This window comes from Oncorhynchus mykiss, chromosome 5 (assembly GCF_057628025.1).
Source record: "Oncorhynchus mykiss isolate SJ-2025 chromosome 5, ASM5762802v1, whole genome shotgun sequence".
Classification (NCBI taxonomy): Eukaryota; Metazoa; Chordata; class Actinopteri; order Salmoniformes; family Salmonidae; genus Oncorhynchus; species Oncorhynchus mykiss.
The window spans coordinates 36589535-36617152 of NC_143026.1; the positions used below are offsets into that span (position 1 = coordinate 36589535).

The following is a 27618-nucleotide window of genomic DNA, read 5'->3' on the forward strand; positions in this document are numbered from 1 at the left end:
ACAAGTGCTCAGCATATGTGGGAACTACTTAAAGACTGTTGGAAAAGCATTCCTCATGAAGCTGGTTGAGAGAATGCCAAAGCTGTCATCAAGGCAAAGGGTGACTACTTTGAAGAAACTATAAACTATACAAATAAAGAGAGTCGCACACTACATATATAGACACCCAGTAATTTATTGGGTAAATCACCAACATTTGATCAGCATCACTGTGCCTTCTTCAGGTGTCACGCCCTGACCTTAGTTTTTTTTGTTTTCTTTATCATTTTGGTTAGGTCGATGTGTGACGAGGGTGGTTTGTGTAGTTTTTGTATTGTCTAGGGGGTTTTGTATGTCTAGGGGTTTTTGTATATCTAGGTGTTTATGGTTGCCTAGATTGGTTCCCAATCAGAGGCAGCTGTTTATCATTGTCTCTGACTGGGGACCATATTTAGGTAGGGGGGGCACACGAGGAGATTGGCTGAGTCAGGTAGGAGACCTGAGCCAACTCCCGGTGCTTACCGTGGGGAGCGTGTAACTGGTCAGGCACCGTGTTCTGCAGAGATGCGTACGGTGTCTCCAGTGCGCTATTCTAGCCCGGTGCGCTCTATTCCAGCTCCTCGCATTTACCGGGCGAGAATGGGCATCCATCCAGGACGTATTGAGACAGCTCTATGTTCTGGATCTCCAATGCGTCTCCACGGTCCAGTGTATCCTGTGCCTCCTCCCTGCACTCGCCCTGAGGTGCGTGTCACCAGCCTAGTACCACCAGTGCCAGCACCAGGCTTCCGGTGCGCCTCCAGAGCCCAGTACGCCCGTTCCTCCTCCCCTCACTCGCCCTGAGGTGCGTGTCACCAGCCCGTGTCACCAGTTCCGGCACCAGGCCTCCAGTGCGCCTCCAGGGTCCAGTACGCCCTGTTCCTCTTAGTGCGTGTCACCAGCCCGGTACCACCAGTACCGGCACCACGCATCAGGCCTCCAGTGCGCCTCCAGGGTCCAGTACGCCCTGTTCCTGCTCCTCGCACTCGCCCTGAGGTGCGTGTCCCCAGCCCGGTACCACCAGTGCCGGCACCACGCACCAGGCCTACAGTGCGCCTCGGCAGTCCAGAGCGTCCAGCGACAGTACACAGTCCGGAGCGTCCGGCGACAGTACCCAGTCCGGAGCGTCCGGCGACAGTACCCAGTCCGGAGCGTCCGGCGACAGTACCCAGTCCGGAGCGTCCGGCGACAGTTCACAGTCCAGGGCGTCCGGCGACAGTACCCAGTCCGGAGCGTCCGGCGACAGTTCACGGTCCGGAACCTCCAACGACGGGCCACAGATGCAATTTCATTTTTCCATTCATGTGTATAACCTAGCCCATTAATACTTGTAATTCAATTATTAGACTACCTGAATACTGAACTTGTAGCCACACCAAACAGCTCAATAAAAAACTATCCCTGGACAAAAAATGGACATGATGACCATAGATCTGCACTCAAAGGCATGCAAAAAGTCTGCACAGTGCCAGTTAATCACTTACTGTAGTGGGCTAAATTAGGGCCATACAGAGTGATTCTTAGTAGTTTTCAACAAATCTACTTTGAAACATAACCTCACAAACATGGTTATGGGCTGAGTCAGGTAGGAGACCTGAAAATAATACATCTGTACCCTGTCAGATATAGAGTTGAAATGTATTCCATTTTGAGTTTGCTTCACAATAGTACAGTTTATATACATCACAGAAGACTGAAATATAAAAAAAAAAACTGTTTGACATAAACACCGGATTTCCATTGTTAGAAAAATAATATATATTTATTAATACATTTCTGAATAACATTCCACCCAAGAGGCCAAAGACGGAGCTTTCGGTCATCGAGGAAAGGGCTACACCCCCCAGATTAGATTAGCAGGTTCTTTCTTACTGTAAGTGAACATTTCATTACAGCAGCAATATTAGAATATAAACTATGTGGCACCTGCTGTTTGTAAGTGCTACTGCAGCAACAAATACATATTGGGTGGGTGCTTATATTTGTCCTATTTCACACGTGTAAAAGTGTGTCATATGCATGTGTGAATTAAGGAAAAATATGGTTTTGCATATCACAATTCTCCTTGAGACACCCTCTGAGAGTGGAGTCACGACCAGGGTCTGCCATTAACGGAGACTCTGGAGCAATTAGGGGAAATTTCAACATTTTCATATTTATCATCTCCATCACCACCCTAACATGTCATTGGAAACGACATATATCTTTTTATTTACTACAAAACATAGAAACGCACCATTTTCCACATATGTAGATGTTGGAGTGGTGCTGGAGATGATGAATATAAAGTAAAAAAATGGTGAAATGTCCCTTGAAGTGCGTTGCTCATGGGCACCTTTGACAGATTTTTCACCTTGTCGTCTTGGGGAATAGAACTAGTGGCCCAACACTCTAACCTTCAGAGAGGTCAGTTGAGGGTGAAACATTGATCAAGATAAGCCAATAAAGTGCACATAGGTCGATTTATTTGGGTTTATTGAGTGTTACACCTTGAATACATGTGTGTGCTAGAGACAAGGTGACATCAAACAAGTAGCCTAAAGTGGAGTGTGCAGCCCTCAGTGTCCTTTCACTACCCCATCATGAGACCCCAGAGCTTCTGCTGCAAGCCCAGATCAGACAAACAGTCCCCGTGGAAATCTCCTCTTGGCTATGGGTCTTCAGGGGACATCATCCTTCCTGAAGGCTTATCTCATTTATTTCTCATCATTGTCTTGATTTGAGGACTGACACCAAATCCGATTACAACATTATAGACCATCTCTAATGACATTGCGAGTGTTTGAAAGACTACATTGAGACGCTTTGTGTGTTTGAGCTAAAAGAAAATGTATTTCCGAAGGCCTAGGGCACAAAAGGTGAATTCACATGATGTTCTTCTCTGAATGAAGTCCAGAAACAACTAATTGATACTAATTAATGCCTAATTAATACTAGATAACAGTGTATGAGCACACTAAACCATGCATGAGCTACACGTGGTGCCACAACACTCGTTTGAGTTCATTGATGGTGCATGTTTAAATGCCTGCAGTCAAACACAATGATGTGTAATAATTGAATTACCCACCTCAATTACACATGTTATAGTATAATTCATATGATTTCTTAATATTTAAAAAAATATAAGACTTTGAAACATTTCATCGCACAGGGAGGAATCATGAAACAATTTAAGATTTTGTCTGTACACAATTAGGCACTCAAACAAGTGCCTAGTGAAAGTCTACATACCCCTTATAAAGTCTTCATTTTGCTGCCTTAAAATAAAGTACATCTAAAAATGGATTAAATTGGGTTTTTGTTCTTACTGATGTACACAGCCCACTCCACATTTCCAAAGTGAAAGAAAAATGATAGAATTTTCCAAATGACAAAAAAATAAAAAAAACTAGAACAAAGATGTCCTGATTGTGTGTGTCTTTAGACCCCAGAGTTAATACTTGGTGGAAGCACCTTTGGCTGCCATTACAGCTGTGAAACATTTAGAATAATATTCTACCAATTTTGCACAACTATTAGGGCAACATATCCATGCTTTGTCAATATTGCTTAAGCTCAGTAAATTTGGTTGGGAGTCGTTGGATGGACAGCAATATTCAAACCTAGTCTTAGATTGTTAAGCATATTTAAGTCAGGACTGAGACTGGACCATTCAGGAACACTCAAGACCTAAAATCCGATCTGGTGTGTCTTTCCTATTAACATTAACTCCTCAGTCCCTGCCAGTTACCAGCATACCCATAACATGATGCTGCCACCACAACACTTGAAAATAGAAAATTATCAACAATATTGCATTCACATCCACATTACTGACCTGTATGACAAAGTGAAAAGAATAAAGCCTGTTTTAAAAAATCCACTCCAAATCATCCATTCTGTTTGCAACAAGGCTGTTAAGTAATACTGCAAGACAACACAGCAGACATGGACTTTTTTGCCTAAATTAAAAACTACAGGCTTGGGTCAAATCCATTACAACACTGAGTGAAACCCTCAGTTTTTTCAAGTGGTGGTGGCAGCATCATGTTATGGGTATGCTTGTCAAAAACACCAGAATGTATTTCTAAGAGGTGTTGAGTGTTCCTGACTTAAATTTGCTTGAAAATCAGAGGTTTGAATATTGCTGTCCATCAATGACTCCCACCCAAATTGATTGAGCTTGAGCAATTTTGACAAAAACAATGGATAAATGTTGCCCAAAGGTGTTTCCGCCAAGTATAAACTCTGGGCTGTGAAGACATACGCAATCAAGACATCTTTGTTTTTTATTTAGTATTCATTTGGATATTTTTCTAGAATTCTCTTGAACTTAAAGGATAAGGTTGTGTAGATCGGTAGGAAATAAATCAAATGTATTCCCTTTTGAGATTACATTTTAAGGCAGCAAAATTAATTCACAAAATGTGAAGACTGTGCAAGAGGTGTGTAGACTTTCACTAGCGACTGTATGACCAACATTTGAGAAATCAAGACATTTGAGCAAAATCAATATAATCGTGGGTAGCTTGTTACAACCTCAAAATTCCCCTAACTATTTTAGGTCTGTACTAATCTCTTGTGGACAGACACACGTAACATAACTGGTATAGATTTTTGTTCTGGATCTCAGAGATTATGTCTGTACAGATATTAAATCAAAAGTACCCATAGTGATACCAGCGTCCTCTACACCTGTGTTTTCATGCACTGCAGAAAAGCAGTTTGTTACAAACCTGGGGAGTGCCTAGTTGTTGCATGGAAGGAAACATAATGTTACATATAGATATGTAAAGTATATTGGAGATACTTGAAGTAGAAAATAATGTCTGTTCTGGTTACTCTATTTCTATGTGCAGCTTTTTGTTTCATAACCTTTCAGTTAGACAAACCTGGGGGAGCTTTATCTCCTGACATTCCTATTGGCCAGTGCAACATAAATGCAGGCCCCTATATCTCCAGCAGGAGGAACACTCTGTTCCTAACCAGCTCAGAGGAACAGGACATCCTATCCTAGGAACAGAACATCCTATCCTAGCACCAAAACACAAACTTTCACTTTCATTCTGGCCTCTGCCTATTATTGTATAATATTATATACTTACGGTAGTTATTACCTTATTACCAGATCAATGGGGCACCAGGCACCACCATACACACCAGCTCAAATACATATGGTTTTCCATGCATTAGCTATTTTCTAACTCTTTCCCTCACACTCAAAATATTCTGTCATAAATAGTTATTTGTCTCATTCCCTCACGCTGTTGCACACACACTCACTCAGTGTTTGATTAGAGAACTACATCGGGGAGGGGGACAGATTATGTTTATATCTCAGTTCTTGAAGTATGGGAAGTTTACATTATTCTCAATGGAGGGCTTTGTCTTTCTGGAACACACACAAATACACATACACAGACAAAGAGCTGTCCACATCTCCATGTGTCTTCAGCGTGTGGATCCTCCCTCTGCTTGTCAATCAGTCCCTCAGCTCGGCCCTCCAGTGATGATGTCACAGTCCCAGGGGCGGAGTCTTAGAAGATATCAGGGCATTGGCTCCAGTCCTGTCTGTCTTTGGACTCCCAGTATCCACCCCTGTACACGTAAGTGCTCTCCCCCGTTGAATCATCTGTCCTCCTCTCGAACCACAGTGGCTGGAAGCCCTCAAAGTCTTGTCCTAAGGAGTCAGACACAAACATACACAGATGTTCCTCAATATGGGTAACATTTTGCTGACATACACTGTATCACAATTGTCAAACTTCCTCTTCCTAGTTTCTATACTGTAATCTCTCTTGAGATGTCTTATCTAGTCCTTTCACACCCCTCCTCACCTTCTTCCAGGGCCTGTGTGGCCTGTGCCTCCCTCTTCCTTCTCTCCAGCCTCTGTCGTTCCTCCAGACGCTGTTTGTGGGCGTTGGCCTCGTCCCATAGCCCCGCCTCCATCAGCCGTTGGTCGGGCCTCAGGCGGCTGTCAGTGGGGGCCACGCCCTCCTCAGGCTCGTTCAGGGTCAAGGCCAGGGAGGAAAAGAAGTGCATGTTCTCAGCATTCTCCCTGGTGGGTGGAGAAGGCACTGAGGTGAGACAGATAGGATGGACAGAGAGGGAGAGGGCGAGTAGCAACGGGTAGAGAGGTGGAAGTAAGATAATGCGCGAGGATGCAAGAGGAATCAAATAACTCGTATAAATAGGTTAGCGTGCATTATGTGCTATAAGGCTGACTTCATAATTTGCAGGCAGGCTGATCTTACGGAAGTGGGTATTTCTTCCACAACAGTTTGGGCTGGAGGGTCTGGTAGACAGTCTTTTGTTTGCCCTCTGACCCTCCACATCCCCGGCTGCTTTCTACTATCTTGGCACTCTCCATCTTCTCGTCCCAGGTCCCAGACAGGATGTGGTGGGCCGTGCCCTCGCTGTCTGCTACCACACCTGTCACCTGGAGACACAACACCAGAAGAGGGAGGAGACATTGAAGATGGTAAGGACTGCTAGTTTGTTTCTACATGAGCTTTTTCAATTGGTCCGCATGCAGCACAGAGACCCAGAGGGCAAACCATGGATTCACCTTGCGTGGGAGGTCTCTGGAGAAGTAACTGTAAGGGACAAACTTGAGGTGGCAGGTGTCCTTGGTCCTGTGGTTGACTATTTCAATGTCCCCAGACTACAGAGAGAAAAACACAGGCTATTTATCCCAAGCCTCAGGCTGATGATTCTCCTAGCTTTAGCATGATTTACATACTGTCTACAACATGCAATATTTCTAGTTTATCAATGTTAGCAGTCTATCGTAATCATTTACTATGGATGTCAATAATCACAGTACGGGACACTGTTAAGAGTGAGAATAGCAAATCCGTACATAAAGGGATGGAGACAAATAGGAGAAAACAGATACGATGAGTATTGCTGACATAATGAGAGACAGTGGAGGAAGGCAGAAACCACGGGGCAGATTCTGCAAAACACCGCACACATCTACAAACAGATCAAACACAAATATACAAATACACATTAAATATGAGAGACACACACCTGATCAATCCACAGTTTTCCTACGATGATGTTGTGCACCGTGGAGGTGACTTTGCCCCACACATAGTGATTCCCACTGGAGTGGAACTGCAGGTGGATACAGCCTAGAGAGAAAGAGATAATTAAAATAATCAGCCAGTGGAGGCTCCTTTGAGGAGGAAGGAATGGACCATCCTCCTCTGGAAATTATAATTATTATTTTTTTAAATTGTGAAACATAAACAAAGTTATCCGTTTTAGATAAAACTATACTAAATATATTCAAATGTCACCAAATAATTGACTAAAAAACACTGAAGGTCTACAGTAGCCTCAACAGCACTCTCTGGGGTAGCATCATGGTGTAGCTGGAAGACAGCTAGTTTCCGTCCTCCTCTGGATACATGGACTTCAATACAAAACCTAGGAGGCACATGGTTCTCACCCCCTTCCATAGACTTAGACAGTAATTATGACAACTTTCGGAGGACGTCCTGCAACCTATCAGAGCTTTTGCAGCATGAACTGACATGTTGTTCACCCAATCAAACGATCAGAGAATGAAACTAGTACAAAAAGCATAAGCTACAGCTAGCACTGCAGTGCGTAAAATGTGGTGAGTAATTGACTCAAAGAGAGAGAAATACAATAGTTGAACAAATTAATTTCTTCACGAATGAAAGAAAAGCGAGAGAGAGAGCTAGCTATATTTTGTTTAATTTTTTATACTTTAACTTACTGAGCTAGGGAATGCAGCTAGCTAGTTTAGCCTACTCAGCTATGTTGACTATGACGTTAGCTAATATGGTTACACAGCGATGTAGACTGTGTAGCAGTTAGCGGTTATGATATGAAGGTTTGGCTTGGAGAGGTTTTTTCTCCTGGTCACAGACAGCTGTTGTGTTGGGCAATGAGTGAAGTGAAGGAAAAAGGTGAGAGGAGGAGAGCGCGTAGAATCGAGAAGGAATTATACAACGAGCAAAGTGATCATGCTGTTCTGTATGTAGCTGCTATGAAAGTGAACTGTGTTTGCGGGTGATCAGGGGTGTATTCATTCCGTCGATTCTGTTGAAAAACGTTCCTTAAATGGAAACAAATGGAACGGGGATAAACATACCTGAATTTGTCCAATAGAAACACTCGTTAGCAACTGTTTGGATTAATGATTACACCCTAGGTCAGCTAGATGCAGGCAAGCGTGTGCAAGGCGGTATTGAATGTGGCACTGTTTGTCATCTTGATTACTCACATTTTTCTCTCGACCTGTGAACCTACATTGTAAACTTTCATTCGTAGGCTAGGTTGTAACAACCTCATGATGGGTCTAGGGAATATTTGAGTATCATGTACAGTAGTAGCCTAAACCTATCGATGTTACATTGAGCTGGGTGAATGGAATATGAATGGCAGTCATCCAATATGCTGTAATAGAAATAAGTCCATGCTCATTAAAAAAACATTTGTCCTCCCTAATCTTAAACGGCACTGACCACCACTTGCAAAATGTGAATATTTTGAAATAGCTGTGTGACATGCTTTTGTATGTGTAACCAGCAATTATTGCATATCGGAGGAACATTCATGTACTGGGTATGCATGGCTCACCTAATGGCATGACAGAAATGTATTTCCCTCTGAACTTGCTGTCGATAGTGATCTCCTGCCACAGGGTCCAGCCTCGCTGTGACATCACATGGTGGGCGGCGGCTGGGGGGTGGTGACTGACCTTAGAGAGCAGAAGCAGGAGGATGACATCATCAGTACGTAGGGGTGTGAACATTGAAAAAAAATTGGGATCCTTAACATTAAGAAAAATCTCTAACTGAAAAAAAATGTTTTTTTTTTTTTTTTCCCACAAAATTAAAATCACAAAACATTATTTTCTGTGTTATAGCCCAACTAGACGATAAGCTATAAAGGCCTGGGGAAAGTTGTGTAATTTGAATAAAACCAGAGAGGAAGAGGGGAACTTTAGGCTACTTTGGTGAATTTGCGAGGCTTCCAAGACATATGCCCCTTCTTCTCTCTCCCTCGCTCTGGCTCACCTGCTCTTTCTCTTCACTAATGATGCGAGTGTGTGTTCAGTCTTCAGTCTTGCGTGTAGAATATCCTATTCATTGATGAAAGGCCATGCTTTACTGAAGCTGCGAGCCAAGAAATTGCGGAGTTACAGCATTCCATTACGAGATACTGGTTTTGATTGCCGAAAGATATGCCTAGTGAATGGTTCTGACTCAGTCTGCCTGGTGGCTGACCTGCCTATACTGTGCGACTCCCTTCTCTCTATGAAAGATGCGAGGGTTTGTGTTCTCGAAAGTCTGACAAATAATCTGTCTTCTCCGTTCCAAAAACACTGAATCTTAGCAGTCGATTCCTAGTGCAATCGAATCTTGACACTCAGAAATGAGAGTCGATGTGCACGGAGTCGAGGAATCAATTCTTTTGGCGTCGACTCTCCACCAATACGTCACCGTCGTTAAGAGTTGGAAAAATGATAGAGAAAGGCAAGCGACAGCAGCGAAGTCCTGTATGGCAATACTTCGAGAAGTTAAATGAGATGGAGATGAAAACTTTGCAAGGTGGAATTGACGTACAGTAATGGTAGTACAGGGGTTAGTACAGGCGTTACAGCATTTAATAAGTTATTGATAAAAAATGTCATGTCATTACATTAAGATAAAGGGGGGATCACAGCTATATGCAATAAAAGTCACGAGTTGATTTAAAACCTATGTTTAACCCTTTATCATGGTGGGTGTCTTGATGGATTTAACAAAATTGGATGACATAAAACATTCATTTTCTGTCCTTGCATTTATGGCAGTGTAAGTTGTCAAAATATCATACATGAATCATTAATCAGTTAAATTGGACATTGAACTTGAACCCTGAAAACAGTTTTCTTGGGCACACAAATCCAAAATAATGTAAGTCACCTTTCCTTGATACTTGATACTTAAAACCTAAATCGATACTGTCATTAACGTGGTTATTCAATAATTATGCATAGTACTTGTTGGATGCGCATTTGGTGTCCAGCTGATTAGTTACAGCGTGAAGATTCCTTCCTGATCCAGGAAGGAATCTTCCAAATGACAGTCAAGTGACAAAAAGCTGTTGTGACAGCACAAGTACTGGAAAAAAGGTGTTCGCGAAGAATGTCCAGAATATTTTCGTGTCTCATTCCTTATGCTGGTGAAGACAGGTGTGTCTACATCCACGTTGGATCGAATATCCCCAGCGAATTGATGTTGGTCATCTGTTATTTTCTGCTTGATTTACAGCAGGGTCTCGTTAGATTTATCAGGGAAAGCATCAAGGTAATGAGTCCGTGTTTTCATATGTTTTTGTCTACTGTGCGCAATTGTTAGGATAGACTCTAATCCTATGAATTATTCTGGATATATTGACAACAAAATAAACATCCTAGTGGGCTTCTTCACAATATGATCTGGTAAGGTAATAACAAAATTCAAGTACTGGAACAGACATTTCCTCAATTTGGTGCTTAAAGTTCTTGTAATTATTGTTGCCAATTAATACGTTCTCCTGCTCCTTTATAATTATTCATGATTTCATTTTTTATCTGTTTTTGTGAGAGATGTGGCCTCTTTCATTTGTTTCCCGCAGCTTCAATATTGTCGTCCTCATATTAAGTGCTTGAAAAAGTTCCATGAAGTCCTTGAATTTGACTTACCAATGTCTGTATGAACCCTGCTTAAAGGATGTATAGACCTTGTTGTATAGGTGAAGTTATTGGCCAATTTGGATATATTTTCACTTTTAGTACATGTGGAACTGCATGAAAATCCTTTTTATTTTTCATTTCAAACCATTTAGAAATTGTTATCCCATTGGCCCCATTATTTATAGAAAGATCCCTCTGTGCACCTCAGACATATGTTTCAGAGAGAGAGAGAGAGAGAGAGAGAGTCTGTGTGCGTGCGTGTGTTGTGTCTGACCTGCTCGCAGATGGAGCGGTAGCCAAAGTCATCCAGGCGGTCCAGCTCGTAGGTCTCCCCCAGCAGGGGGTTGAAGGGCTTGGCAGTGCGGTGGATGGTGGTGGAGTAGGAGGACACAGAGAAGGCTGCCACCAGGCACATCTGCTCCAGGGACGATTCGCAGCGAGCCGCCCGGTCCAGCAGGTCACTGTACTCCAGATCCTCAGTCAGGCGCTGCAGCATCGACAGGGGCTCGTTGAAGTTCACCTGAGGTTACGCACGCAGGAACACACGCACGCATGCACACACACACACACACACACACATTGGAGTTAGACCCAACCGAGTTGCTGAACTGTTGCACCATCTATAGTCCTCAAATTCAAATCTGGACTTGGAAGCCAGTTCCACTGCTTTGTTTCATTATTCTCCTCTAATCAGGGTCTGATTTAGACCTGGGACACCAGGTGGGTGCAATTAATTATCAGGTAGAAAAGAAAACCAGCAGATTTGAATACCTGTGCTCTATTGCCACCATGGTTATTATTTTAACCTGCTGGTCAACTATGAACCAGTTTTTAAATCTCCAACCGGTACAGCCAGAAGAGGACTAGCCACCCCATGGAGCCTGGTTCCTGCCTTCTACAGTTTTTCCTAACCACTGTGCTTCTGCATCGCTTGCTCTTTAGGGTTTTAGGCTGGGTATCTGTAAAGCTCTTTAGGGTTTTGGGCTGGGTATCTGTAAAGCTCTTTAGGGTTTTAGGCTGGGTATCTGTAAAGCTCTTTAGGGTTTTAGGCTTGGTATCTGTAAAGCTCTTTAGGGTTTTAGGCTGGGTATCTGTAAAGCTCTTTAGGGTTTTAGGCTGGGTATCTGTAAAGCTCTTTAGGGTTTTAGGCTGGGTATCTGTAAAGCTCTTTAGGGTTTTAGGCTGGGTATCTGTAAAGCTCTTTAGGGTTTTAGGCTGGGTATCTGTAAAGCTCTTTAGGGTTTTGGGCTGGGTATCTGTAAAGCTCTTTAGGGTTTTAGGCTGGGTATCTGTAAAGCTCTTTAGGGTTTTAGGCTGGGTATCTGTAAAGCTCTTTAGGGTTTTAGGCTGGGTATCTGTAAAGCACTTAGTGACAACTGCTGATGTAAAAAAGGCTTTATAAAATAAATGTGATTGATTGCTAGAGCTTGCATTTAATGCGCACACACTACATAGTGCAAATACTAGTAAAGACCGCAGAATCACTTCTCGTTTCTCTTACAGGCATGGGAATCTTGGACAGCTCCTTGCCGATGCAGTTCTTCATGATGCTCCACAAGTTGAGGGAGTAGTTGGGTTTGTCTGGGATGCGGCTGCGTCTAACTCTGCGCCGCTGCATGTTGTCGGAGCCAGGGTCCTGAAAACAAATACATGTCAAACATTCAGGTAAGCTGAGGTATTATAGGATAGATCTCACCATTAAATATTGCATCATACACTCCCTTAGGCCCTAAGGTAAGATACAGTTGTCCATGGTTTACTACGGCTGGGTATGTAAAGGAGTGGTAAAGAACAGAAGCCTGCAGACTCACCTTCTCGTCGTGGCTCCATTCATTATTGGGTAATCGTCCGCTCATGATACTCTGGTTACTGGCTGAGCGTCTGAAACACAAACACACTATGACTACTGTATACACAAAACACAGTATGATGAATTCATTAGACATAAAGAAGTATAATGAATGATACTAGCATCGTCATATTACATAGCTATATGAATGAACTCTACTTGGTCCCATTATCAGTAGAAATGAGGTCAGCGACCCTGACTGAGAAAAGAAAAGCCATATACTCTCACAGTTCCGATGCAAAATACATTAAACTAATGTTTCAACAGCAAACCTTCCTTCATTAGGGTTTCATCCCAGCGACTCTGACTGACCTGTGCTGGGTGTGGTCAGTGGCAGTCACTGTGATGAAAGCAGGGGAGTCCTCCATGGCATCAAAAAATTCTGTGTCCTCATTCTCATCACTGGCATCCCCCTCCCGCCTTCTCTCACCCCCGTCTGCCAGGGACACAAGATCATTCAAATCAAATCAAATTATATTGGTCACATACAATTGAAGTCGGAAGTTTACATACAACTTAGCCAAATACATTTAAACTCAGTTTCACAATTCCTGACATTTAATCTCAGTAAATATTCCCTGTTTTAGGTCAGTTAGGATCACCACTTTATTTGAAGAATGTGAAACGTCAGAATAATAGTAGAGAGAATTATTTATTTCAGCTTTTATTTCTTTCATCACATTCCCAGTGGGTCAGAAGTTTACATACACTTAATTAGTATTTGGTAGCATTGCGTTTAAATAGTTTAACCTGGGTCAAACTCTTCGTGTAGCCTTCCACAAGCTTCCCAAAATAAGTTGGGTGAATTTTGGCCCATTCCTCCTGACAGAGCTGGTGTAACTGATTCAGGTTTGTAGACCTCCTTGCTCACACAGACAGCGTGTGGGTGGACCATTTCAATTCGTCCGTGATGTGTACGTCGAGGAACTTAAAACGTTCCACCTTCTCCACTACTTTTCCGTTGATGTGGATGGGGGGATGCTCCCTCGGCTGTTTCCTGAAGTCCACAATCATCTCCTTTGTTTTGTTGACGTTGAGTGAGAGGTTATTTTCCTGACACCGCACTCCGAGGGCCCTCACCTCCTCCCTGTAGGCTGTCTCATCATTGTTGGTAATCAAGCCTACCACTGTAGTGTCATCTGCAAACTTGATGATTGAGTTGGAGGCGTGCATGGCCACACAGTCATGGGTGAACAGGGAGTACAGGTGAGGGCTGAGAACACACCCTCGTGGGGCCCCAGTGTTGAGGATCAGCAGGGTGGAGATGTTGTTTCCTACCCTCACCACCAGGGGTCGGCCCGTCAGAGAGTCCAGGACCAAGTTGCACAGGGCGGGGTCGTGTTTTGTGTTTGTGTTTGTGTAGATCTGATTTTCTAACCTGAGTGCGTGTATGATATAAATGAAATTCTGAAAGACAAACCAGCAACATAATCAAACTGATACAGTGCCTACGTTGCGTGCAGTGCCAGGGATGACCAGAGGAGAGCCAGCTTCTTGTGAGATTCCAATCCATACCAAGCAATAAACTGCACCAAACTACCTTCACATTAAGAGCTTAAACCATTGACAGTGTTTTCCAATCAGTTGCACTATCAAATATGAGAGGAGAGAACAAACTGCTTGTGTGTGTGTGTGTGTGTGTGTGTGTGTCTCTGACCTGGGTGTGTGCTGGGAGCCTCTCTCCAGGCCCTCTCCAGGCTGTTGTGTTGCTTGGCTAGCTGTTCAATAGTCTCCTCCAGGTGGTGGCGCTGTTCTCTCTCATACTGCAGGGCTCTCTGCCACTTTCGGCTGTGTGTCTCTGCTACGTCCAGGAAGTCCCGACAGGCCTGCAGCCACAGAGGTGACAATACATCCATAACACATCTACATCTACAGAGCTTAGCTACACCACACAGTCAATATGTAATAAACACTTCTATTGATCATGGCATTGAGAGTTTTTATTGTTGTATTGATTAAAGCATTAGATTGACTACTAGCATTGGTCATACAGAAAGATCGATTGAAATAGCCAGTAGGCGTTGTACTGAAATGTTAGCAAAGTGTTAGCAGCAGTGAGTCGGTCCTCACATTGATCATAGCATTGGAGGTGATGCGGAAGAGCGTGGCACGCTCGTTGACGGTCTTGAGTTTGTCGGTGCCGTCGGTGGCCGTGCGCAGGTCCTCGAGCTCGCTGAGGGATCGCTGCAGGGCGGTGCCGTGTTTGCCGATTAGCTCGTTGCAGGTGCTCAGGTCGTCCAGCTTACTGGCCAGGGTCTTCAGAGCCCCCTGGGTCAGGGCCCGGTCTGGCTGGGGCACGGGGGCCTCATCTCCAGAGTCATCTGCAGACCAGCCACAGTGTCAGAGGGTGCAGCACTGAGTTACCATGCATTCAGGCATTTGCTTACGAAGCCAGATTCTTAGCACTTATAGCTTGATTCAGTCTGTAAGTGGAAGACATTATGATTGATTTTGAGGGTGGAAAGTGTTTTTTGTTTTTCATGCCGTAGGACGGTCACACTCATTTAAGTTTCCATTATGTACCAAGAAGGTGAGGCATAGATTCTGTGGACACTTATAATTGTGACGCACACAGATATAAAACAACTTCACACTGACAAATAGACATGGAGACAAAGGAAAGGGAGGGATCGATGGAGATCTATTACGTGAAGTCATGTATGGGAATAGATGGAGAGAGTGTGAGGGATGGAAAGATATATTAACTCTACACACTGTCGTTGCCCCCCCCCCCCCCAGCAGAAAGCTGTGAATGACATTTCCACCGTTGCCGTGGAAACACAGGCAGTTGCAGGGCTGGGTTATTTTTAGCAGCAGGAGGGAGAAAAAAAGATGACGCACTTCACTTCCCTCCGCTCCTCCCCGTGTTGGTATGAACGGGGCCATCAGTCACAGGCAGCTGAGAGGAAATAAATAGGCCCGTAGCAGCAGAGACAGACATAATCCTGGGGAGGGATCATTATATGGACCTTAAGGCACCCAGAGACAGGGAGAAAGGACTTCTCCGTGAGAGAAAGAGCAGCAGTGTTACAGTCATCTAAGAGCTGCTGGAGTCTGGTGTCTGACGACCCGCCACGGTCACCTAGGTCCCCCCGACCTTACCATCTGCATCCGACAACAACAACAACGTCACCTGGAGTCTACATCCTTGACACCTCAAAACTCTTACATACTAATGACACTACAAGTGATATCTGCAAATAATGTTCTAAAACCATGACACTTTAAATAGAGAGATATAAATAGTAGGCTTCTCTATTTCCATAGGGATATTTCTACAACTGGATCAAACTGTTGTGACTCCAAAGGTTGCGAGTCAATTTGAGCATAAACAATGTAAGTATCCCAAATGCCTACAGTAGATCCTACTGGGCCAAATCCATCAGCTCCTGCATTTGCCTGCTTCACGTGACACATGCATTCATATATAAGCTACAATCTCCCATTCAGGCAGGTAGGTTTTCTGAATCTAGGTCAGTGTCAGGCAGGGCAGCCGTGGAGCTCCAGTGCACAGTGAAGAACTCCCATGGTGTCCAGATCACCAACAAACTAACATGGTCCAAGTACACCAAGACAGCTATGAAGAGGGCACGACACAACCTATTCCCTCTCAGGAAACTGAAAAGATTTGTCATGGGTCCCCAGAAGCTAACAGTGGGTTAACAGGCAGTTAACCCGCTGTTCCTAGGCCGTCATTGAAAATAAGAATTTGTTCTTAACTGACTTGCCTAGTTAAATAAAGGTCAAATAAAATAAAGATCCTCAAAAGGTTCTACAGCTGCACCATCGAGAGCATCACTGTGGCCAAACTTCCTGCCATCCAGGACCTCTATACCAGGCGGTGTCAGAGGAAGGCCCTAAACATTGTCAAAGACTCCAGCCACCCTAGTCATAGACTGTTCTCTCTGCTACCACACAGCAAGCGGTACCGGAGTCTAGGTCCAAGAGGCATCTAAACAACTTCTACCCCCAAGCAATAAGACTCCTGAACATCTAATCAAATGGCTACCCAGACTATTTGCATCCAGACTATTTGCATCCCCCCCATCTTTTATGCTGCTGCTACTCACTGTTATTATCTATGCACAGTCACTTTAATCATTTCCCTCAATTACCTCGACTAACCGGTGCACCCACACATTGACCCCGACAATGTCAGTGACGCACACACACACACACACACACACACACACACACACACACACACACACACACACACACACACACACACACACACACACACACACACACACACACACACACACACACACACGTACCTCCGACAGCTACTCGGCATGGTACTGCTATGACACCAGGTAGTTTACAACTACATAGTCACCAAAACATGTCTGTATGAATAGGCACACCCCTGCTAAGACACAAACTGTGATATAGTAGTCTAAATAGACTGTGAGTAATATCTGCGATACAGTAGGACAGGAGGAGGGCTGCATGGTATGTTTGTGTGTGTGCGATCGTTAAGTACCCATCATCACTGTCATGTGTACCATCATCACTGTCATCTGTCATGTGTGGGTGTCAGAGGAAAACACGTCAGCAGATAATTGTTTGAGATGGCCCTTGTTGGCGCTGATTCTGAGACATCTCTCTATGAACCACCCCTACAGCTGATGGAGAGGGAACCCACAATAGGGACGGCGACAGAAAAGATGCCAGGAAGAGGAGAGACAGCTACTGTTACTAGAATACAATAAGACCCTGACAAGATGATGGAGATCGCAGCAGAGCTACCATCCAGTTAAAACAACTCGCGTGCCAATCTATTGTCACCTATGATGTCATTACTGAAGACCTCTGTAGTTATAATAATCAATCACCCAAAAGCCGATCACACGCAGACACACACATAGCCCATACAATATCTCGCTCGCAAGTACGCTCGTACACACACACACACAAATGACTTCAGTAAACCCCAATCTGGTGAACTTCTGATGGGACAAAACAATACTAGAACAATATCAGTCACTGTTAGGATGTACAACTCCTTAATATGGCGGCAGCTCTTCTACTGGTGCCCAACCTCATTGACTAGGGAATTAGAGCAAAAACCATAAAACTGATACTGAATTAAAATCCACAGCTTTGGTAGAGTAATGTAGTTAGTTATCTTTCAGTCGGTCAACTCGGTATAACACAGCTTTGGTAGAGTAATGTAGTTAGTTATCTTTCAGTCGGTCAACTCGGTATAACACAGCTTTGGAAGTGTAATGTAGCCAGTTATCTTTCAGTAGGTCAACTTCATATAACACAGCTTTGGTAGAGTAATTTAGTTAGTTACCTTTCAGTCGGTCAACCTGGTATAACACAGCTTTGGTAGAGTAACGTAGTTAGTTATCTTTCAGTCGGTCAACTCGGTATAACACAGCTTTGGTAGAGTAATTTAGTTAGTTACCTTTCAGTCGGTCAACTCGGTATAACACAGCTTTGGAAGTGTAATGCAGCTAGTTCTCTTTCAGTAGGTCAACTTCGTATAACACAGCTTTGGTAGTGTAATGTAGTTAGTTCTCTTTCAGTCGGTCAACTTGGTGTTGGTCAATTCGGTACAGCACAGCTATGGGGAGTTTGCGCACTAGCGCCCTCTACTGAAGAACATTAGAATCATGTCTGAAAAGGCCAATGAACACCGTACCTCACCGGAAGCTCCGGCTTCCACAGGTGATAAACCCACTTCAGGGTCTACAAATTCAGAATGCTCACAAACAACCGGTTGTTCTCGTCAGCGGTTGGTTCATCTCCATCGTCCTGAAGGACGAGTACTGTCATGTGGCCATGTATCCCCCTCACAGGAAAGTTCCTGAGGTTCCATTTCGAGGCTGTAGCCTACGAGTTCTGTCCTCCCTTTTGGGATTTCCCTCTCACCTCACACTTTCACTAAAGTTGTGGAGGCGGGTTTGGCACCTATGCAGAGTCTGCGGCTCAACATATTGGACTACCTGATCAAATGGCTGGTGGTAGCGGAGTCAAGGGAGCATGTGGTGTTACATGCATCATTGCTGGTTTCCCATGTTCAGTCTCAGGGTTTCATAGTGAATCAAGAGAAGAGCTGTTTGACTCCATCTCAGCGCATTCCGTCTCTGGGTCTCGAGTTAGACTCAGTCGAGAATCGTGCCCTCGGTTTCCGGCTTTGCTTGGTCCAATTTTGGCTATGTCACCTAGTGCATTTTCACCAGTGCCTGCATCTATTAGGGATGATGGCATCTATGATAGCAGTGGTTCACTATGGGCTGTTGCGACCCTTCCAGCAGTAGGTGATAGACACTCTCTTGGACGTATTGCGCCATCTAAACCGCTCACCCCGTCATGCCTACAGGCTCGGTGGAGGGACCCAAGGCTGTTGTCACTGGGGACCCCCATGGTTTGAGTTATATCCCTCAAGGTGATCATGACAGACGCATCCCCTCGAGGGTGGGGTGCGCTGTGCGAGGGAAGCTTAATTTCCCTACTGCTGTGGAACAGTGCACTTTCCCTCGCTCCTGGCGACACATCAACGCGGGTGCGAATCTGATATCTAAGTTGGGTGGAGGGGGGTCCAGTTCTCGGGGTCTCCCAGATATGGGAAATGTTTGGCAGGGTCGATATAGACCTTTGCGTATTGTCGGCTGCTTTTCTCAATAAGGGACCTGAGTGTTCTGCTGGGAACAAATGCTCTCGCGCACCAGTGGCCAGTGGCACGTTTCCCCTAGTTGACCTGATTCAGCCCACGCTGGAGAAGGTGAGTCTGGAGGGCTTGTCATTGATCCTTGTGGCTCCACATTGGCCCAAATGGCCGTGGTTCGCGGAGATCATTTGCCTTTTAGAAGGGGACCGGTGGCAACTCCCATTGCGCAGGGACCTGTTGTTCCAGGACATTTGGCAGGTCTGGCACCCGCAGCCAGAGATTTGGAGTCTGGGGGCTTGGTCCCTTAAAAGGTCCAATCTGATGGCAAAGGGATTACCTTTGAAAGTTAGCACATACAGTCCGCAAGGGCACCCTCCACAAGAGGGTTGTATGGGTATACGTGTTTGAGTTTTGGTAACAAAATAAAGGAATTGTTCCTTTTCAGAGCTCTCTAGTGGTCATTTTTATGTTTCTACAGGGGATTTTCGAGCAGAGCAGTTCATTCTCCACCCTGAAGGTATATATGGCAGCTATTTCAGCATATCATGTGAGAATCGATGGTGCCACTCTAGGGGCTCATCCCCTGGCGATGCAGTTTAAAAAAAAGGTGTGAGCTGTCTGAGGCCGGTTTGTAAACCTATTGTGCCCACATGGGATTTGGCTTTGGTTTGGGATGTGCTGGGTGAGCCCACTTTCAACTGATGGAGTCTGTATCTGAAGATCCACTCCTACAAGACCCTCCTGCTCATGGCTTTGTCCTCGACAAAACGCTTTGGAGATCTCCAAGCATTATCCATTCACCCCTCCTGTATGAAGTTCGCCCATGGCAACTTGAAGGTGAAGTTGTGTTCTAATGCGTCCTTCGCCCCTAAGGTCATGACTATGTCCTACAGGTCTCTAGCTTTTGAGCTTTTCGCTTCCTCAGTATGCTTCTGAGGACCAGTGGAGGTTACATGCCCTGTGTCTGGTACAAGCGCTACGCATGTACATTTACTGGTCTGGGGTGTTCTGTGACTAACTTTTTGTCTGTTTTGCTTAACTGACTCATGGTAGAGTGCTTTCTAAGCAGCATCTCTCCCACTGGATTGTGGAGGCCATTTCTCTGGCATAGGATAGCAAAAGGCAGGGATTACCTAACGGTGTACACACCCACTCCACCTGGGGTCTGGCAGCGTCTTGGGCGTTGTTTAAAGGGTTGCCTGTAGGAGATATTTGTGCTGCGGCGAGTTGGGCGTCACCACACACTTTTGTGAGGTTTTATTGCTGGATGTCACTGCCCCCAGTGTGGCCCACAGTATGCTTAAAAAAGAGGGTCATTAAGTAGCGTGCAGATTGAACAATACCCAGGTACTGCAGGTTTTCCTGTCGGGCTCTGGGAGGTCTGCAGTAGGCCATTTAATTTGATGTCCCCTGGGGTCGGCTTAGGGATAGATTTCACGTCCCCATAGCTATGTTGTACCAAGTTGACAGACTGAAAGGGAAGGTACAGTTATGACTATGACTATTCTTCCCTGAAGGAGCGAAACAAGGTACAACATCTGTTTGAACCCGCACCGCCTAGTTTTGGGCTCATTGAAGAGCGATACCGAATTGAAGGAATCCATGCCTCGGGTTTATCACCTCGTTTCCCTCCTTCAGGGAACAATAGTTATAGTCATAACTGTACGTTTACTGACATAAACATTATTGCACCATCAGTGTCCACTGTACTGTAAGCACTTTGAGCCATGGGCAAATGTAAAACCATTTAAATGGGCTCAGACCCTTCAAATCCTGTTGACTTAAATAATAAAATGGTTAAATGGTTAAATAAATAAAATAAAATAAATAAAGGTTGAATAAAGAAACAAAGGACTTAAAGTTTAAACCCATGTTCATAAACACACAAGCAAACACAGACAAACAAACCTTCCAGAGGGTAAGACTACTACAGAGGCAGAGGCCCACCCCTCTCCTGTGAATGCAGAGCCTGAGAAAATCTGTCATAAACCCTATCTGTAGAAAAACATACTTTACATTTAATAGACATATTACCAACATCTGTCATATTTAGGTCAGTTCAAATCAATAAGGAGGAAAAAGAGAGAGCTTCGACTCAGCATTTCCGCCAAGAAAAGTGAACATATAAAAGATGCCAAATAACAAAGTAGCAGGTAAATCACACTTGTCCCATTGTGCAGCTGAAAAATTAAATAAGAGGCCCAATGAGGTTGATTGGTGTTCAGCTCATCACTACTGGGAAACACTACTGGGAAATCTGTCATAGTTAATAAACACACACTAGTAAAGTCCCATCCAGAAATAAGCCTACCCCACTTACTGTCAAAGTGAATTAGTACATTACAACACAGGAAATTCACACACACACACACACACACACACACACACACACACACACACACACACACACACACACACACACACACACACACACACACACACACACACACACACACACACACACACACACACACACACCCCTCCACTATTGCTTACTTGACATTTCTGTCCTCAATATAATTATAGCAGGTAATCAATACTTACAGAGGAAAATTCATTACAGAGGCTGCATTCAATCTCTTTCTCTTCTCCTTACAGTGCAGACGGAAAGAAAATTCTCTCAATGAAAATATGAAGCAACCCTCCCTCTTACTCCCCTGCCTCTCTCTCCTTCACCTTCTCTTGCTTCCTCCTCTCTTTCCCTCTCACTCTCCATAGCAGAGTGGGAGGAGGAGTTAAAATGCTGGAGGATCACTTCATTCAGCTCTGGCTGTCGTCATATTCAGAAAAAAGGGAGGAGGAGGGAGAGAGAGGGGTAGAGAGGAAAATAGAGAGCAAGTATGTGAGGGAAGATGGAAATGAGATGTGAAAGAGTGAGTAAGAGAGAGAGATAGAGAGACTGGGCCGCCATTACAAACTGTACCCTTGCACCATCCTTGGCAGTCACCCTCATTTCCACATGCCCATGAAGTGCAAATCAGAGACCTGGACTGAGACCAGCAATTGGTGGAGACATAGCTCAGAATTAGACTGTTCATTCAAGCCAATTTATTTTAAAGGACCCTAGAGTAGTGTGCCCACTTAGCAATGCAATGTGCAGAAAGGTCACATGATAGCACTGGAAGATTTGAAGAGAACAGACAACAAACCGCCAAAGTAAAATTATATTTAAATGTTGCATTATACGTATATAGAGAAAACATGGTTACTTGTTCCATTTGTTTAGCACGTGCACCACCTTGTGGTTGATTCATGAATAACACTGGTAACCTTGACATTGAATACTACACTAAGATTTGTTTACCTCGGGTCCTTAACCTTATAATTTCCAGAAAAGTAGTGGATGCTAGTTTAAAGGTTAGTCAACGGCGCAATATACATTCTCACCTTGAATGAGAAGAAAGCCCAAAGATCCAATATCCCAGTGAGTTTCATATTGGTTTGATATAACTTTTTCATCATTTATAGTCCAATTCCTTTCAACAGGGTCACAAATCACTGTGTTCTGTATAGTAGTACGGCCACAATTCCTACAGTTTTGTCCTACTTACGTTATTTCTAAATATATACGAAGCTAAGAATTCTTTATCCACTCTCCCATTTAAAACCTCCCAATCCACCCAAATATGATTTTCCTCTTGCTCGCACCTGATTGGTGCATCATGTGAGTGGTGTTGGCCTTAGCCTGTTGGAGAGCCGAGACCCAGCGCTGACTCTCCCCATCGGAAGTGGCCTTCAGGTGGTAGTTCCGCCCTCCGCTGGTCAGCACCAGGTGGCAGGTGTCACCCACCTCGATGTGTGCCGTCGCCAGGGTGATGGTGCCACGGCAAGTGTGGGCCATCTCTGCCTGAGTCCTAATGCACAGAGACACATTCACACACAGACACACGTACACACACAGAGACAGGGGAGAAGAGGCTGCTGACTAAATCTAGTTCTACAAAGACAGAAATTATACATAACAGGGCATGCATACTCTTGCACACATACAAATCCACACACATGCGATTGTTTAATATTTCATAGAAGTATCTCACTTGAGCATAGCTGATGTGAGTGCTTGGAAGTGTGTTCGTGTGTGCGTGTCGGTGCAACGTGCATGCGTTGGTCAGGGCATAAACTCTTTATACAGTGGTAGTACTCGAGAGTACAGTTACATAAACACACATGCCACAGAGGAGAGTGGAAAGAGAGGGAAAGTAGAGTTGAATCTACAAAGGAGCAGTGCATAAAACCCATTAGGCTCTATAAAAACACAGTGAACAAAACAGCTCCTCCATTAGGCTCTATAAAAACACAGTGAACACGACAGCTCCTACATTAGGCTCTAAGTCTAATGTGTTCAAACGGTATGCGCCCCACAGCCTTGGGGAGGCTACAGCTGCTGGAGTATGTCTGTGGTACTGAATGACTGAATGGACGTTTTTGCATTCACCACCAGTCCTTGCCTCTATGCTTTTCAGTTTCTCTATCTGTGTCCATCTCTCTTTGTTGTGAATGACGTAACAGCAGAGCTGTGCATTCCCACCCGAGACTGTAGGGCAGCCTGTAGGGCAGCCTACACACACACACACACACACACACACACACACACACACACACACACACACACACACGCCTCTGACTAATGCCTCACAATTAAAGTGCATAACACTGACTGACATCACTCACTATTCACTGGTTTTAGGGAAATGTGCCTAACTGGCCATTAATGAATCAGCGGACCACGCGTTCACACATTTTTAAAGCATCATGATGCATCAGGTAAATCATGTCCTACATTATCATCATCATAATGAAATGTTAGGACCTATATAGGTCCCCTACTTGTTAACGTACATAGGGCATACTACACTACATACAATGACAGTCGTTCCTGGAATAGAACATATCTAGGCCTAAATAAATAAAGTATATGTTCCAAAATATTATCTAAAATATTATTCACAGGTTCATCTATAACAATTCTCTACATGACATTGGCAAAAAAATATCAATGACTACATCATATAGGCGAAAATATATATTCACTCATTTGGAGTCTGATACGTTTCTAGCAAACTAGATATTTTGGGGGGCTAATTGTGTCCAGCTAGCTCATTCTGCATTTATGCCATGTCATTGACTGTGACTAGAGAATTGCCTTCCTGTGGGAATGGGATGGATGAAGCTCATGGCATGCAGTTCTTAATTGCCACATAACGTTAGCTAAACATATTAAGATACTTGTTTTGATGAGTAATATTGGCCTAACTAGCTAGCTAGCTATGTTAGTTAAAAAGCCACGGCATTTATGTAAATTATGAACGTCAAGCACATTCTATAGACTATCAACTACACGTGTAATCTAAGATAACAGTCACTGTGGGATTGGTTTGAAACAGCACTTGATTTTGCCAGGATTCATGCAGTGCTAGCTAGCCTGACTTGACATCTACAGTAGATAGCTAGCGCATAGCTAGCTGCTAGCAAATATTACCTGTAATATGACAGAAGGCCGTTGCTAAGGACGAACCACCGGCGTTGGTAGCCCTTCAAGTAGTTTGTCCATTTATACAGCCAGCCTTTGTAGGTATCAGACCCCGCAGGTTGCCCCCCTGAAGAAGTAGGGGAAGGCAAACTCTTCACCGGTTCACTCATTTGCCCCACTGTCAGCGGTAGATGGAGTCAGAGCAAAGTAATCAACACAGCTGTAGGTAGCTCTGTGTGAAGGGACGATACAGCTAGCTAGCTTGCCTATGATTCATAGTACGAAAGACCAACACCGCACCTGTTTTACCCATCATGTAACGTTAACGCCGATGAGGTAACCCGCTGTAATAGCTATTACTCGTTCAGCTAGATGGGGGGGGGGGGGGGGGGGTTGCCACGGGGATGGAGAGCGTGTTTAACCTTCTCCCTCTAACCTAGTTGAGCCTTCAGCACGGGTCCTGATGAGAGGAAGGGGAGCGTGTGACGCAAATAGTGGATGGGGAGTCGACTCAAAAATAATCGATTCCCCGACTCCTTGACCGTCGATTCCCGTTGTCGACTTTCATTTATGGGTGTCAAACTTCGATTGCGCTAGGAATCGACTCCTCAACTCCTAACATTCATTATTTTTGCAACGAATGAAACTATTTACGGTAGTCTACTTCGAGAACACAAACTCTAGCATCTTTCACAGCAAAGAAAAAGCGAACTAGTGATGGAGAGAGCGAAAAGGGAGGGGCACAGCCATGAATGTCAGCTGAGCTATTCTACGCACAAGAGCACAAGAGCGAAGACCAAACACACACTCGTTTTTTTATAGCGAAGATGAAGTGGAGCAGGCGAAGGAGAGAGAGGATCGGGGCAGGACGGGAGACAGCCAGGACCCGAGTGAGAGAGAGGTTCGGGGCTGGCAGGGAGACAGCCAGAACTGTGCGCATAGTCTATATCTTGGTAATCTGTATCTAGCAATGCTTCGTAATTTTACCAAAAGTATATTAAAGTATATATTCGTCTATCGATGAGTATTGCTAAGCTATCCTTCATAGTGCCAGTGAATTGAAGTTGAACATCTCCAAATGCGTCAGTTTAATTATGCCTAAATGTGCAATAAAAATCATTGTCTATATCTTATTTAATGAAACCCCCTGTAAACTTTTTTGGAAATGACAAGTTCACTTTCTCATCCATAAACACAGCCAGGTGCAAATACGGTTCAGCAGCTCAAATCAACAGGATGTGGTGCATTGTTATAAGGAATGACGTTTACTATGGAGGGATCTCTAAAATAATGAATATAATCACACTTCATCAATTTAAATATTATGGGGAGACCTATACATTTAGCAGCCAAGCAAGAGTTGGTCAGTGTAGCCTATTATCGTCTAGACATGACGTTGAAATATATTCACGCCTACAATAAAAATATCCAGGCTTCCATCATAAGGGTCATTTTAAAAAAAAAAGTAAGAATGACAGGGGCAGTAGGGAAAACGAATCCTGTGTGAAACATCCTCTGAAATATGTACATACTTGGATAATAAATACAAAACCAACATCTCTGGTAATACCATCCGAATAGGGCTATGACATGGGTGGGGGTGGGGGGGTGGGGGGGGGGGGGGGGGATTTAACAGCCTAGAGTGTGCCGCATCATCCCATGGGATCTGTCAAGGCTGCATACAGCAGAAATACCACTGAAATATTCTAGTTCCTACACATCACCTTCTTAATCAAAACAAAATATACCTTTTATAGGCAGCACCATTTGGGCTCCCGAGGCATCACTAAAGACCCTAGTTCAATTCCAGGCTCTATCACAACCGGCAGTGATTGGAAGTCCCATATGGCGGTGCATAATTGGCCCAGCGTCATCTGGATTAGGGTTTGGCCGGGGTAGGCGTCATTGTAAATAAGAATGTGTTCTTAACTGACTTGCCTAGCAAGATAACGGTTAAAAATCATGCTCATGTCAGTCCTCTAGAATGCAAATGTCTTCCTAATAGGACTCTGTAATAATGAGATGGTTATCAATCAAATTGATTTATGAAGCCCTTCTTACATCAGTTGATGTCACAAAGTGCTGTACAGAAACCCAGCCTAAAACCCCAAACAGCAAGCAATGCAGGTGTAGAAGCACGGTGGCTAGGAAAAACTCACTAGAAAGGCCGGAACCTAGGAAGAAACCTAGAGAGGAACCAGGCTATGTCCTGTCCTCTTCTGGCTGTGCCGGGTGGAGATTATGACAGAACATGGCCAAGATGTTCAAATGTTCATAGATGACCAGCAGGGTCAAATAATAATAATCACAGTGGTTGTAGAGGGTGGTAGAGGGTGGTTGTAGAGGGAGTAAATGTCAGTTGGCTTTTCATAGCCGATCATTCAGAGTATCTCTACCGCTCCTGCTGTCTCTAGAGAGTTGAAAACAGCAGGTCTGGGACAGGTAGCACGTCCGGTGAACAGGTCAGGGTTTGATAGCCGCAGGCAGAACAGTTGAAACTGGAGCAGCAGCACGACCAGGTGGACTGCGGACAGCAAGGAGTCTTCAGGCCAGGTAGCCAACCCAGACAGGAAGATCATGTCAGTGACTCAACCCATTCAAGTGACACACCCCTCCTAAGGACGCACCCCTCCTAGGAGCACCAGTAAGCCAGTAATAGGGTTTGAGGCAGAGAATCCCAGTGGAGAGAGGGGAACCGGCCAGGCAGAGACAGCAAGGGCGGTTCGTTGCTCCAGTGCCTTTCCGTTCACCTTCACACTCCATCATAGGACCTACTGAAGAGATGAGTCTTCAATAAAGACTTAAAGGTTAAGACAGAGTCTGCACCTCTCACATGGATAGGCAGACAATTCCATAAAAATTAAGCTCTATAGGAGAAAGCCCTGCCTCCAGCTGTTTGCTTAGAAATTCTAGGGACAGTAAGGGGGCCTGCGTCTTGTGACCAGAGCGTATATATAGGTATGTACGGCAGGACC

At 44.4% G+C, this 27618-nt stretch overlaps 1 protein-coding gene across 2 annotated transcripts; it reads right to left on the reverse strand.

Moving 5' to 3' along the window:
• Nucleotides 1-2476: 2476 nt before the first annotated feature.
• On the reverse strand, nucleotides 2477-25443 carry LOC110522923 (oxysterol-binding protein 2). 2 transcript variants are annotated; one of them, XM_036977380.2, is made up of 14 exons: nucleotides 24653-25443; nucleotides 22822-23027; nucleotides 14622-14872; nucleotides 14209-14377; nucleotides 12864-12987; nucleotides 12514-12583; nucleotides 12204-12338; nucleotides 10977-11222; nucleotides 8620-8740; nucleotides 7036-7139; nucleotides 6569-6664; nucleotides 6255-6439; nucleotides 5838-6058; nucleotides 2477-5680 (listed from the first exon to the last, which is right to left on the reverse strand). In XM_036977380.2, exons 1-14 carry the CDS (start codon nucleotides 24811-24813, stop codon nucleotides 5538-5540), a joined length of 2232 nt encoding a protein of 743 aa, XP_036833275.1. In that variant the 5' UTR covers nucleotides 24814-25443; the 3' UTR covers nucleotides 2477-5537. The 2 variants fall into 2 exon arrangements, with proteins under 2 accessions (XP_036833275.1, XP_090092733.1); XM_090236607.1 differs by lacking the exons at nucleotides 22822-23027; nucleotides 24653-25443 and adding an exon at nucleotides 21718-22098.
• Nucleotides 25444-27618: the final 2175 nt, after the last annotated feature.

Excerpts from the sequence above, each read along its gene's own strand:
- LOC110522923 (XM_036977380.2), bottom strand. The coding sequence starts at position 24,813 with ATGAGTGAACCGGTGAAGAGTTTGCCTTCCCCTACTTCTTCAGGGGGG. Across the intron at positions 12,584-12,863 it reads ACTGACCACACCCAGCACAG|ACGCTCAGCCAGTAACCAGA; the intron begins GTCAGTCAGAGT and ends TTTGTGTTTCAG. Across the intron at positions 6,059-6,254 it reads TGGAAGAAATACCCACTTCC|GGAGAATGCTGAGAACATGC; the intron begins GTAAGATCAGCC and ends TCCACCCACCAG.